This window comes from Gordionus sp. m RMFG-2023, chromosome 3, assembly GCF_954871325.1.
Source record: "Gordionus sp. m RMFG-2023 chromosome 3, tfGorSpeb1-WG-v2, whole genome shotgun sequence".
Lineage (NCBI taxonomy): Eukaryota > Metazoa > Nematomorpha > Gordioida > Chordodea > Parachordodidae > Gordionus > Gordionus sp. m RMFG-2023.
In genome coordinates, this window is record NC_088777.1 from 31845660 (window position 1) to 31861464 (window position 15805).

General features: G+C 27.2%; 1 protein-coding gene across 3 annotated transcripts in view; it reads right to left on the reverse strand.

The window, feature by feature from the left end:
- Window positions 1-3507: 3507 nt before the first annotated feature.
- Window positions 3508-15805, reverse strand: part of LOC135925791 (histone-lysine N-methyltransferase EHMT1-like) — a 70705-nt gene continuing 58407 nt past the window's right edge. Inside the window, exons 25-26 of one of the 3 annotated variants that reach the window (XM_065461271.1) lie at window positions 3990-4183; window positions 3508-3905 (exon numbers count right to left, since the gene is read on the reverse strand). In XM_065461271.1, coding sequence (XP_065317343.1) covers window positions 3731-3905; window positions 3990-4183 — 369 coding nt within the window. In that variant the 3' untranslated portion in view covers window positions 3508-3730. The remainder of the gene's footprint in view (window positions 3906-3989; window positions 4184-15805) is intronic. The other 2 variants (XM_065461270.1, XM_065461274.1) reach the window with 2 other exon arrangements.

Sequence of the window (15805 nt, forward strand, 5' to 3'; positions counted from 1 at the left end):
TATTTTATAATCATGTGTTTTTATTTTATATATAGTTTTGGTGGTATTATAGAAATATTAAGTTTAAAGTTATTATTTACAAAGCAATAAAAAGAAATTTGAAAATTATTGTCACGTAGAATACGAACTGAATAGTTTCCTATTTGTACGAAGTTAAAATTTATTATTTTTTTTTAATAATATTAATAATAAAAAATTAAAATATTATATATAGCCTTTTTAGTCAGATAGTGTCCGTTTCCACACACTTGATGGCTTGCCCTATCTACTACTCTTATTCCAACAACACGAAAACTCATAGGACTCAATACCTTAGACAGCAAACTTCTTGATGAGAACCTCTAGCTTGAGACTATACCAGTATAAGTTCATTTCTTAAGACAAATCAACACATATCGATCGTCTAAACTTCGAAACTCTTTAAATATTCTTCTTAGGAAATAAAATATTTTTACTTTTTGTCACTTCTACTCGATTTTTTTTTCTCATTTTAAATTATTCTTTTTTTCTAAATAATTTCTTTATTTTCTTTAGGTTTGTACACTCTCCTTCTAAAAAAAGGGTTCAGACTTAGGTTCTGGTTCAGAGAAATATCTTTGAACCAGGTTCGTGGTCCGGGAAATTAAAGGCTTATAAAATATAGCAAAAATAATAGGAATATCAGTTTTTTTATAAACTTTATTTTACTATACTTAGCCCTTACCATAAAAATAATTTATCATAATTAGAGTATAAACGAATTATGATATCTTCCAAAATCGAAATGCTAAAATTAAAATATCATTTTTTATGCCTTTCGAGCGCATTGTAACTTGCATTTTATTTTACCTTGTGATTATGTTTTTTTCTTTAGTCTTACTTTTAATTTAATAATTGAACAAACAAAAATAGATACCTAAAAGATATATTATTATATTATACAGTATCCATTAAAAAAAGTTCCATAATATGCTGTTATTTAAAATTTTTACATAAAATGGAGTACTCTAAAATATTCCACGTAAAATGATTTTTAATTAAAAAGGTCTTTATATTGATAATAAGAATATATTAGAATAAATTGCATGTTTTTTTAATTTCATTTCAATATAGTTTGGTTTGGTTCACTAAAATATTGAGGGTTCCGGTTCACAATCCTGATTTTCATCATTTTTCTTCAATTATTTAATGTTTTTAAATTTATTCAGTTTCACCAATCTATCAAATTTTATACAATACACAGGCTATCCTTTCAATTCAACCTAGGATGGCCGGGTGTTTTGTTAAAAATATTGAATTTTTTCTTATTCGTGGGCTGTTTATTCGGGACTTATTTTTATATATCCCATCACTGTTTTCGCTCTAAAACATTTTATAAATTTGAGGTTTTTTCAAAAAATTCTGTATGTTAATTTATTTAAAATCTAGTTTGGTTTTTGATAATATGCTAAAATTTATAATCTGATTAGAATCCTACATCTGGCCTTTTCTTCAGGTCCGACAAAAACTTGCCCCAACGATTAGATAATTTTTTTAAAGATTCGAGAGCGATACGAATATTTATTTTAGAAATAGGTCCGATTCGAATTTTTTATTGAACCGTTGAAAAAGTACAATATTTTAACGAAATCGGAAAAATGATAAACGCTGAGAAGGGGTCTAGCTCGTCCTTTTTCTTTTTAATCTCATCAGAATAGTGATTTTTAGATTTAAAAAATAGGAATAAGTATATCTTAAAATATTTAAAAGAAATCATTTAAAAAAATGGTATTCAGGCTGCTATTCTGAACAAAATTCAGATAAGTGCAAAAATTAAGTCGATCAAGTATGCGAACTGACGATAATCTTCTCTATAATAACATTAAAAAAACATAATGGTTTAAAACCATTGATGTCTTCCGAGTCCGACCCCAAATAAATTTAGTCTGAATCTGACCAAAAATAATTTTAAAAAGTCTGATTTTTTCAATTTGTTCAAAAAACGTAAGAAAAATGAGGCAAAATCGTCAGTTACGGATAAATAGGAGATCTAGCAACCTTGCGTCAAACTAGAAATTTAAACGGAACCGTTAAACCGGTATTATTTATTAAACCGAACCTGCCATTAAGAAATTTGTGACCTTCGCCAAATCTGGATCACATTTAAGATGCCTGTGAACTGGGTTCTTTTGATATTTTAACCCCTTTAAAGATGATTAATAATCAGTTTTGACTGATAAATATTTGTAATTATCTTTATTTGACGGTGCTGGCTACTCAAGTTAGCATATAAAAGTGTTCTTAGTCATAAAATTTATGCCTTTTCTTTTTAGATTTAATTTGACAAGAGAATCTTGAAAATATTTTGATTTGTATTGGCTTAATATTATTTTTAGAGAATACTAATAAAATTTTAAATAAAGAAAAGAGAAGAGATGGGAAAACCCGGTTTTTGAAGATTTAAACCGAACCGTTATTTTTATCGGAACTTAAACCGAAATCTGTTAAGGTTTGGATCCTTGCTTCAACCTCATGAACGGCCCAATTGAAAAATATTTTGAATGAGACTTGGTATCTATTAAAAAGTAGTTGTATTATTTGAATGACGGGTATCGTTAAAAGGAGATTAGCTGCCTGCGCCATTGAGTTACTAGATCCGATTTATCAAAATAAACCGGCTCAATCACGCTATGATCATTCTATTAGGTTATTTTATGACTGTATTTATAACTATATAATATTTTCTACATATTTTCCTAATAATAATAAATAAAAGGAACCATTATTTGTAATCTTTGAATAAAATCGAATTATTTTAAAATAAAAAGTAGCTAAAAATGTAATACTATTTTTGTGTTATTTAATTGCAGCAAGAAAATTTAGATTCAGCCAACATTGCCCATATTTTAAAGGATATTATTAACCTTTAGGGAATAAAAAAACAAAATACACTTAAATTCGTGCTGGTGCCCATATCACCTTGGTCATGAGAAACGTAAAATTTCAAGATGTTACTTATTTCCCATGGTTATTGTTATTACTTAAGTTTGACTTACTAGAAAACGACTTAACCAAGTTTTTATTTTAAAAAAAATTGTCTTAATCCTCAATTTGTGGCTTAATTTAGGTTTTCATTTTTTTAGGCTGAAAGCTTGTCTAAACTTGAGTGCATTAAAGACACTAGAAAATATTGATTTTATAATACATTGATTCGGAGAAAGATGGTAAATAAAAATCAATCTAAATATCAGATCGATGAAGTTAAATTGGTAATAATTTTTATATAAGAAATAAAACTGTTGATTCTAATTACCATTCTATATATAAAATTTATTAATAATATATAATGTCTATTATAGAATATTATACAAAAAATAATTTATTCAAACAAAAACTATATAAATTATCATATAAAAAATTCCAAGCACTCATTTAAAAAATATATCATTTGTCTACAATATCATAAATAATTTTTAAGTCGCTAACAAGTTATAATAATTTATGTATGTACATATTTTTAAAAATATATAGAAAATATTAAGTAAGTCCCTATCAGATCATAAAATTTAAATATATGATTTTAAAAAATTTATATAAAAAGGCTAAAAGCTTGGCAATCGAATATAATCACAGTCAAAAACATCACAACTATCATAAGAAGATAGAGTGAAATAAATTTAGAAAAATTGAATGAAGGATAATATGATAGAAACATGAGGAGAAACTTATAAATAAAGGTTCATTCGAAATAAAGTTTCTTTTATATTTATCATCATTCGTCTTCCGTAAGGCTATCGTTATCTTGATTGTTAAACATTTGCAATTTTTTGTGATACTCGGCCAAGGTGTCGAATATTTTAGCGTCAGAATATTTGCAAGCAGGGGTATCGCACTTACAAGTAAAATTCTTGTATTTTATAACCCAAAACTTTTCTCCGTAATCAAAGCTTAAAAAAATAATAACATGTTCACGAGTGTTATTTCAAAATTTTCTTTCTACTTCTCCAATTAAAAAAGCTTATATAATATACCCTAATTCTTCGTAAGGCGATATATCCCGAGTGGCGAAGAAACTTATCCTGGGGAATCTCAGATCTTGGTGATCTTGGCTATGAATTTTAACGGGAGACAGATTGGGCTGGCAATTATGATTCAGGAACCTAGAGACGTTACCGTAAAACCTAGCATCTATACAGAAGGAATGGCTTGTTTTCAGATCTCCTTCCTATAAGGAAGATAATTTACGTTGTAGGAATAAGGATTCAGTTGGGAATTTTTAATGAAATCCTTATATTTTCTTTAAAATCTAACTTACCAAATATTAAAATCAAAAGTTATTTTTTAAAAATATCATTCAATCTTTTAATTTACAAGATTTCATATTATATTTTTATTTAACTTAATTCTTATCATCTAAAGATCCCTCTGAGAAAATTCATCTTATTCAGAAGATTTGGAGATGGAACACCTTAACTTATCTCTTCTTTGTTTTATTTGATTCATTGATATAATTATTTGGTTATTGTCAATATGCGAAAATTTTAGCGCGAAATGTATTACCGCAAAATGTATTATAGCGAAATAATATTATAGCGAATGCATTATAGAGAATATAATACAGCGAAAATATTATGGCGAATTCATTAAAGCGAATGTAATACCGTGAAAGTGTTATGGCGAATGTAATACCGTGAAAGTGTTATGGCGAATGTATTATAGCAAATACATTACAGCGAATGAATTGAATGTATTACCGCGAAAGCATTGCAGCAAAAGTTATACCGCGAATGCATTATACCGAATGAATTATTGCGAATTTATTATAGCGAATGCATTATAGCGAATGAATTATCGCGAATTTATTATAGCGAATACATTAGTGAGAATGTATTGTGGCGAATGCATAATCGCGTATGCATTATCTTAAATGAATTACATGAGTTGCAATATCGGGAATGGAGTTTGATGAAAATTACAATTTTATATTTATCGGCCATTAGACAGACTTAGTTAAACCTGGAAATTAAGTTATAGTCAGGTTTGGGTCTAAAAACATTTTTTTTTGAAAATAGTGCTTAAGTTTTTGACTCAAAATATATAAAAAAAGATTCTAAGTAATAAAATAGATTAGGAATTAAATTTTTATATTAAATGATTGTTTAAATACGCGTTTAGTTATATTTCTCAATTAAATTTGGGACAGGGCAGGTTCAGTAAAATTTAAAATAATGGCTAGGCTAAAATAAATAAAGATTTTGGATGGAGCTTTGGCTGAAATAAATTAAATTTGCGAGGCGCTAAGAAAAAATCTTATTTAAAACATTGAGCCAAACAGATAATTAGTCCTCGGAAATCATTTATATTATTCTTTGACAAAATATGCTATAATTAGTGAGGGATTTAGGATTGATTTAATAAGCATATTTTGATAATAAATTTGTAAGTTCTCTTATTGCTTAATCAAAAAGACAAGCCAAAGCTTATCACAATCATAAAAAGACATGAAACAATATTCAGCATCATAGGTAAATTATCGAATTGAATGGCTACACATCTCAGAACTTAATTTATGCAATCTCTGATGATAAAATTGTGACTTAGGATTTAGGAAAAACAATCGAATAATAATTTCCTGGCTTTTGCTTCCTGACGAGCCTTTTTTCTAGTTATGTGATTAAAGACAATAAAATTATGCCATGAGAAGAAAAATTGGAATGAAGTTTAATTCCTGAATTCTATAGGAAGTGGAATATTCGTCCAGTTCAACAAGCTTTAAAGAGATCTCAAAATACGGGTTCCATATACCGAAAAATTCTTGAAAAAAAATTGGTAAAATATGGTCTATAATTTCGCAAAAAATAATCAAATTGGCGTTTATTGTTAGGTGTTATACAAGAAAAAAAAAGGATAGATTAATTATATTTATGATTCTAATAATTTTATGGATCTCAAAGTACGCTTTGTGTTTTGCCTCATAATTTATAATTACGAAAAAAATTTGAAAAAAAGCGAGAGTCGGGCTGTAGACCAACATAATGGGAACACGTCTAGCCCATTTTTAAATATATAAAAATAATGAGGGTCTTAAGTTATTTTTTTTCAAATAATTGGTATTTCAAATTTTCTAAAAAAAACGACTTAATCTAATAATTAAAAAAAATTGAAAATATTAAATTCCATATATTTTTTAATAAAATATGAAATTTCATAAATAGCAAGTGACGTGCTTTAGTTATAAAAATTTAAAAACGCTACCTTAAATAAATATTGGATTTTTGAAAAAGGTCTGAACTTGCTAAATGAGTTACAATATAATAGAGTGTAAAGAATTTCCATAGAGAAATAGAGACCCGGTGGAAAAATATTATAGGCCAGGAACTTCCAAAAGGTAACAAATTTATGGTTTCCGATATATTTAAAAAATAAAAAGATATTAATGATGAACTCCTTATTAGAAAGTAAGTGGATAAGTAGTAAGGAATTTTAATACTTCTATTAATTATATCAACCATTTGTCACATATAAATCACTATCGTATACGTGATAATGCATTCGCGATAATACATTCGATATTGCACTCACGATAATGTAGTCGCGATAATGCATTCGCCATGATGCATTCGCGATAATATCTACGCTTTAATAAATTCGCTATGATGCATTCGCGATAATACATTTGCTGTAATGCATTCGCTATACTGTCGCTATGATGCATTTGCGGTAATGCATTTCGCGTAAAAAGTTTAACGGTATTGACCTGATAAGTAATTATTTATAGGGTTTCCCACTAAAACAAGGAAAGGTCCTGATCAAAAAATTAAACCGCACCTAAGACTTAAGAAAGGTCTCAATCGATAAAGACTTACGACTTAGGAAAATTCTCGATCAAAAAAAAAAGTTGAATGATAATAATCTGATCAAAAGAAAAGGTTCAATTAAAAAAAAAATTCCCATTCAAAAAAGGGTAACCGCTATTTATTACATTTTTTATTGTCGTTTTAATAATTCTGAAACGTATTTTTTTAATTTTTGTTTATTTTTAATTTTCTTCCTTTTTCTAACTTTTTGCGATTTCTCTTTAATTTTGAATAATTTTTGTCTTCTCATTTTTTTATAAAATAATTTCTTTATTTTCCCCGCCTTTCTTCAACTCACTCTTTTTTGTGATTTTTAACCATTCTTTTCTTTTTTCACCTTTATCTTATTACAATTGCGGGAAATAAATTAATCATTTATAATAAAGTACCATTTTTAAATAAAATAAAATTTTAACTCCAATACCAAATGATTAGTGAATTATATTTAATCCAGTCAACTAATGAGCAAAAGATGAGAATTCCGGCCGACCCCTTCTTTTTTTAAAAAATTTGATAAGCAAAGAAAGGTTAATGTAACTAAGTAATAGTTAACATTTTAGCCTTCTAACATTTATATTCTCGAGCAGGGTTGGGCAGTATCGCGGATATTTGTATCTTTTTTAAAATTTTGGAAAGTATCTTGTATCCAGTATCTAAGATACATATTATTTAAAAGTATTTGTATCTTAACCAAATTTGTATTAAAAAAGATAAAGATACTTTAATAAAAATTTATATTGGTTAATTTAAATAGTATTAAAATTTAAAATGATATTGTTTTAAGATTTAAATGAAAAATTTAATCAAAATTTAGATATTTTAAGATAATTTTTGATATATGACGTTGGTCGTCATATAGCAATTTGCTAACAATTAGAACTACCATATTTGAATCGTTTTATATATGTCTATTTTAAAATTATGGAAGAAGAAAATAGAATAATATGTTTTATCTTCGTCTTCAGATGATTCTTCAACCGAAAATTACAACAATAAATTAAAACTAAGCATACTTAATGGCAAATTTTTTGAAGTACTTCAAGATGATCATAATAAAGAAATTCATCGTGACTTTGGTATTGACGAAAAAGTTATAGCAACTGTTACAGATAACGGCTCTAACTTTAAGAAAGCTTTCAAGGAGTTTGGATATTCTATGGAAGCTGTAGAGAATGACTTTGACATCAATGATGATGAATGTATAGAATTCAAAATCATTGAAAGTATTATTTAATACTTCTTTAAAATTTATTAATTTATTGTAAATTTATTATGATATTGTAAATTTAGTAAAAAATTTTGTTCAAATAAAATTATTTATTTGTTTATTTAAGGGTCTAAAAAAGCCTCAATAACATTGCCTCAACACATTCGTTGTTTGTGCCATATGATAAGTCTAATTGCCACAACAGATGTCGAGAGAGCTATTAAGGATTCTCCTAACATTTCTAAAATTTATCATCCTGCAATAGCTAAATGTACTAAGCTATGGAATGCAAATAATAGGCCTAAAACTGCAGAACTTATCAAAGCAGTTTTAGGAAAACAATTAGTTACACCTTGTTGCACTAGATGGAATAGTTTGTATGATAGTCTTCATAGTTTATTAAAATTTAAAGGCGAACTTCCTAAATTATGTCAAAAATTAGAATTTCCTAAATTAAGAGATATTGAAATTCAATATTTAGAAGAATATTGCAATATAATGGCCCCATTGGCTATAGCGATTGACAAAATACAGAGTGAAATCAACTGCTATTATGGAGAATCAGCTCCAATTTTAAATGTCGTTAAAAAAAATTTACAAATTTAATTCAAACCAATCTACAATTTTGCAAACCATTAGCTGTTGCCATAGAAAATTATTTAAATAAAAGATTTAAAAATATATATGATTTTGATAACAATTTTAAAAGTGCATTTTTGGTAACTATTTCTCATCCCTATTTTAAAAATCGTTGGATTGATGGTGAAAAAGAAAAAAAATTCCTACAGGATTTTTTATTACATGAAGTTTTAATTGTTTTTAAAAATAATATTGAAATGAATACTTCAACAAAATCTACAATTGATGACAGCGTCTACATAACAGGATTTTCACTGGATGCAAACCCCCTTCAAAAACCTTTGCCTACCCCCCTAAAAAATCACCGCCTTCGGTGGCGGTGTCTCTTTATCATTATTTTTACCTATTTATTTATTGATACTCTTTTCAAAGAATTTATAAAGGATAACTTAAATTAATCTATATCTACTACCAACTATCTATATTTTGTGATTATAAATAATTTATTTTTTAGATAATAAATTCAATTAAAACCTCCATTATTTACAATGAATTAGTTATTATGGCATTATGAGCTTGCTAAAATATCTAAATCTTTTAAATTACATTTAAAAGGATAGTTTATTTGGAAAACAATGTGTATGATTGTTTGCAATATATAGATTTGGTCGATGAATTGTATTATAATAATATACTATAATAAAAGTATAATTTTTACAGCAATAAATTTTGTCCTATCTCATCTCAAAATTTAATAGATAACCCCCCAAAAAATTTATCCTACCCCCAATAAAGCAGCTTACCTCCTACCCCCTCAAAAAAATAGGATGCAAACTGTTCCTACCCCTCCCGCTCATGTAGACGCTGATTACTTTTGTCTAAAAAGTACCACATCCAATTCTTATAATTCAATAAATGATATTGAAATAGAGGTCCTAAATTATATGAAAGATGACAGGCGGAGTATAAATATGTTAAATAGTTATAAATATATAAAAGAAATATTTATTAAATATAACACAATATTACCCTCCTCAGCCCCCGTTGAAAGATTATTTAGCTTTGCTAATATGGTTAATAGACCAAATCGTCAAAGATTGAACGAAAAATTAATATTAAAAATAATGCTGATTTATTATTATTTACTAATTATATAATTATTAAATGGAATATCGAATTATCTTTAATAATAAATTTGTTATTTTCTACAATTTATTTTAAATATTTTTTTATAAATTTATATTATAGATAAGAAAATAAAGCTTTATACATTTTGATTTTGACTATTTAAAGTTTTTTAAAAAAGTATCTTGTATCAGATACTTTTTTTTAAAAAAAATACAAGTATCTTATATCTTATTGAAATTTTTCTAAAATATCTAGTATCTTGTATCTTAAATACAAAATTTTATAAAGTATCTGTATCTGTATCCGAATACGATTTTCTGAAAATTTGCCCAACCCTGTTCTCGAGATATTACGGCTCAAAGTGGCATAAGTGACGTATTTTCACCATTATCGCCTTCATTCAATTAAGCATATCTTAAAAACTAGATAATTGTAAATAACAAATTTTATATCAAAATTAGGTACAAAGTAAATACTTTTTGTTTTTAGACAAAAAAAATTTTTTTGTTTTACAATTTCCGGCCATTTTATTTAATATATTAAAATTAAAAATAATTTTTTAGAAATAATATGACCTTCAAATTTTATAAAAAAATTTGTAGGCATTACTAATAAATCTACCTTTATATTTAAAAAAATGTGTCTGGGATGCGGCAGGTTTCATTCTCAAAATCAATAAAAATGATTAGAAAAGTGTATTTTTTCCCGAAGGGGGTCGACTTTGTATAAAAATTAAATAGTTTTAATGGTTTTACTTGAATTATTTAATATAATTTAAAGTATTATTCATCTTGTAAATGAAAATAACAATTATAGAAATTGTTTATCGATAAAAGAATTCAATTTATTACATTTTGCCCATATAACATTTAATGAATAATAATAAAATGTTTTCAACTGAGTTAGAGTTCTTTCATATGTGAATCAGAACAGTGGCGTAGAGAAGAGGGTGAGGGGGGGGGGGAGGGGGGGATTGAACCTCCCCCTCATAACCTCTGGAAAAAAATTTTTATTTCCAAGGCACGACCCAACCCGGCCCGATTTTTTTTAAAAAATTTACGCCCAACCCAGCCCGATTTTCCTACTTTTGCGGATCTCTAATAAGAATTATTTATGTCTTATTAATATACTCATTTTTATTAATTATATTATAATTGTTAAATTAGATTTTTTTAAATACCGCACAAGAATTAATCATATTTTATTGTAATTCTATTTTTTTAAAATAGTTATTTAGAATAAATTTTTAATATAATCTGTATAAAATTTATACATTTTGAAATTTATTTTATTGTATAAATAATAAATAAAATCTATAATGAAATTCTCTGCAAAATTTTGTTATATGCAAAAATTTAATTAAAATATTAGTTTTTAACATAGAATAAGATATATTGAGTGATCATAAATAATGGAAGGTTTGGGGGGCGATTTTATTCTTCTTTCTTCACCGAATGGATTGAATTAATTTACAATTGACTAAACATTGATAAAATTTTCAAAATAATGCTTTCAGACGCGTATTAATCATAAATTTGGCCAAAATTTTGTATCTAATATTTTTTCATTTATGCTGGCTACTATAGTGGTTAGACACCAATAAAGCACAGAATTGGCTAATTTTTAAAATGCGGTTTGGGGAGGAAGCCTTCAAAAAAATTTAAACCCCCCCCCCCCGTGGATCAATCCTGGCTACGCCACTGAATCAGAATTTTGTGCATTCATATATGGCGCCCTAAATATTATAGATAAATTAATATAATATAAATTCGAAAATCCAATATATAACTCACTTTTAAAGGATTCTAATTTTTTGGTAGCGCTTTATTTTCTTGTGAACCTAAGGCCAGTAGGCAAGTAAAGAGTGTCGTCTATACTTAAAAATGTAAAGGAATTAGAAGGTCCGAATGGGTGTAAAAACTTTATATATATATGTATTTCTTCCTGCTTTTGATCTTTCCTTCAAACAAAGGTTAACCACCAATTAGAATCATAAACATACGTTATCTATCTTGATATTTCTCTCAAGATTATACTTTCATCATTATATGATAAATATTCTAGAGTGCTTACTATTGAATTCGATTACATTTTACTTCTAAATTGATGTAGACATGTCGGAATCCTGATGTAAATTTTCTGTGTTCCAGGTATTGGTCTAGTTTTTAAAATCTCTCTGAGTAATAGTTCTTCGTCATCATAATTTGTTTGGGTCATATATTCAAAATATATGCCATTAATATTATCTTTAGCGAATTCGTACAATTCATATGATGTTGATTTTTGCTTGAGTAATACCTTTCTTTTAACAGTGCCACCAACAAGGATCCAAACCGAACCTGAACTGAACCATGTAAACCGGTATTTTTTATCGAACCGAAACCGAACCTAAACCACTAAAAAATTACTAGCCGAACATGAACCGAACGATTAAAATGACTCTGAACCGGTTCGAGCCTCGTGATTTCATGCTTATAAAATAATGTGTAAGTTATTACTTATTGCAAACATTTTAATTATATTCGAATTGTTTACAAATTATTATCAATCACCTTTGATTGATAAGTGTCAGTCATAATTTTTATAAACTTTAGTATATTGCCATTTTACAATATTTTTTAAAATATTTTAAGCTTAATAATTATAATGCCTAGGAGAAAAATTAAATACAAGATAGAAATTATTTACATATGGTATTATAAATGACACATCAAATCTGATATCATCAGAGCCGTAGCCACAGGAGGGGCCCTGAGGGGGCCCGAACCCCCGAAAAAAATTTTTGGCCCCCAAACCTGGCCCCCAGAAAAAATCTTTGGCCCCCAAAAGTGGCCCCCAAAAATTTTTCTGCCCCCCCCCAAAAAAAAAATTTTAAAATTTTTTTAGAATTGATTATTTTTATATTTTTAATATAAATTTTGAATATTTATTCAAAAATATTCGAAAAACATGTCTATTTAGAATTGATTATTTTTATATTTTTAAAATAAATTTTGAATATTTATTCTACAAACATGTCTAGTTTGTAAATTTTTTTCTATCCTGTTTTATTTTTATTTTTACCCAATATTAAATTATCATTCATTCATTTTTTTTTCATTTTTTTGTTGTTGTGTATAACATTCTCTATAGGTATCACATTTATATTATAATATATAACCAGTTATTTTATTTTACAACGTTTATTTTAAAATTATGAAGAAACAATCAGTTATTAACTCTTATTTTAAGTTAAAGTTAAACAAATGTCAAGCAACATCACCTCTACAAACATCTAGTAATACTACATCAGAAATTTCAGAAACTGATTCTTCTCATAGTTAGTATAAATTTATATTATTATTTCATGACTTATATGATATTGATATAGGGTATTACCTATATATTATTATTTCATATATATTTATTTTATATAAGATAAGAGACAGACATTTATTATTAATATTATCATTTTTGTATAATAATTTTAATTATTAAAATAAATATATTCACTCATATTTCAAGATATGAATGAAGCTAAGAATCTTGAAAATGATCCTCACTACACTCAGGAGGAGGAAGATGGTAAATAGTTTAAAATTTAACCCAAATTTTTCTATTATATTTTTGACAATATCAATAGTAGTAGGAGATTATGGTGTTTCATTATTACATTTTGATTTTAAAACAAATAAAGACGAAGAAGAGACTCAATCATCTTCATCTAGCAGCTCAGTCTCTCATTGTCAAGAGGCAACTAGTAATTGATTTATAAATATAAAAATATTATATTTTTTTGTTAATCTTTAAAGATATAACGTTTATGAGCTTTTTCTAGTTTTTAATACTGAATATCTATAATTTTACTGATCAACTTTACTGATAATCTTCATCAGGATTGGGCACTACAGTATAGCAAATACTTGTATCTTAAATACAAGATAAATTTTGTGTTTGTTCATTTTCAGCAGGCTCTTCCTTCGCCCATCCTGATGACCATTATTATTTATGACCCTTTCCCTTATTACAATTTATTAATTATAATATTTTTAGTGTCAAAAAAGTCCTCTAATGGTTCAATTCAAATCCCAGGTGATTTTGGCCAGAATAAACCAAATTAAATCAAATTAAACAATTACGTGAAAAAAGATATCCATGGAAGGCAAAGATCATTTCAAAAATCATGGTATAGAGGCCGAGACTGGTTGGAGTATAATGTAGAAGCTGACGCTGCCTTTCGTTTTCCATGTAGGAAATACTTGTGTAATCCAAGTGATGAATTTGGACAAACGGGATTCAGAAATTGGAAAAATGCGTTAGCTGCCAAGAAGGGACTGCTAAAACACGAGAGCTCAAAAGCTCATTTAAATTCAATTACAATATTGTATGATAAAAATCAAAATATAAACAAAGGTACAGAAATAACTAAAATGTTGGGAGGTGATCAAATTAATCGTAATCAATATTATATTAAATCAATATTTGATTTGATGCTATTTCTTAGCATACAAGAGCTACCTTTCCGTGGGACTGGTTCAACAAATATTACGGATGCTGCAAAAGATGAGAACATAATTTATTCTTCTGGGCTATTTATAGCAATATTTTCCTACACCATCCAAAAAGACCCTGAATTAAATAAAATTATGAAATTTATACCCCAAAATGCCCAGTATACATCACCACAGATTCAAAACGAAGTAATATTCATTATGGCAAATATGGTGCTTGAACATATTTCAGACAAATATAATAAAAGCGAGATGCCCTTTTTTTGTCTTAAGGCTGATGAGACAAAAGATGCTTCAGGTTGTGAAAACCTGAGCATAATAATTCGTTATATTTTTTCTGGAGAAATCCAAGAAAATATAATAGGAATCATTAGTCTTTCTGCTGAAAGCATTACAGATTGCATTTTAAAGCAACTTAATGATCTAAATATTAATTCAGCTAATATAATAAGCCAGGCATATGATGGTGCAAACGTTATGTCTGGCCGAAATGGAGGAGTGCAAACACTTCTTCAAAAAAAAATTAATAAAAATGTTCCTTTTATACATTGCTACAACCACAAGTTGCATCTTGTGGTTCAAAATTGGTATAATAATATTGTTATTATTTCTAATTTTTTTAATTTATCAAATGCATTGTATAATTTTTTCAGGCGTTTTAACGTATCCTGTAAATATACAGGCCACACCCTTAAGAGACTTTTAGACCAGAGATGGCCTGGTCATTTGGAAACATCTCGCATTATTTATGAGAATTTTGAGGCTATTGGTGAAGTATTATTTTACTTTTCTAATAGAACTCTTAATTCAGAGGTTTCAATTCATGATTCAGTCGAAGCCTCTGGTCTTTTATCTCAATGTATTAATATAAATTACATTATATTAGCCATCATAATTTATGAGATATTAATTACAATAGATCCACTAAATAAGTATCTACAATCAGTAGGTACTAATCTAGTGGATGCTAAAAATTGTATTGATTCTACTATCAATATATTAAAAAATAAAAGAAGTGATAATTCTTTTGCTTTGATTATGATTAAGGCTGAAAAACTTCTATCAAAATTTAATCTTACTCCCCAAAAATCATCACGGGTACGTAAAACGCCTAAAAATTTCCAAGATTTTTTAGTTGATAGCAAACTAGAATTCGATTGTGAAAAAGACTCCAATTGGAGTTCTTTAAAAAGGATATATTATGAAATTATAGATAACTTTGTGGATCGTTTTTTAGACCGATTTACAGAAGATGATTTTAATCTTTTTTCATCTTTTAATACATTGTGCCCCCTTGACCCTGATTATTTTTTATCAGATAAAATGGCCCCATTAAAATCCCTGTTAAACTTAAATATGGAAACACTGCATCATGAAATGAAGATAGCAAAAGGATTGCTAGCTTCGGAAGCTAAAGAAAATCATAATTTTGAAAATATCTTGCATATTATGTATAAAACAAAATATAATCATGCATTTAAAGAATTATATAAATGCTAATCAGCAGCGATAATCATTGGGATATCAACGGCTTCTTGTGAGGCCTCGTTCTCTACATTAAAGTATTAATGGCGTATGAAAAAAGA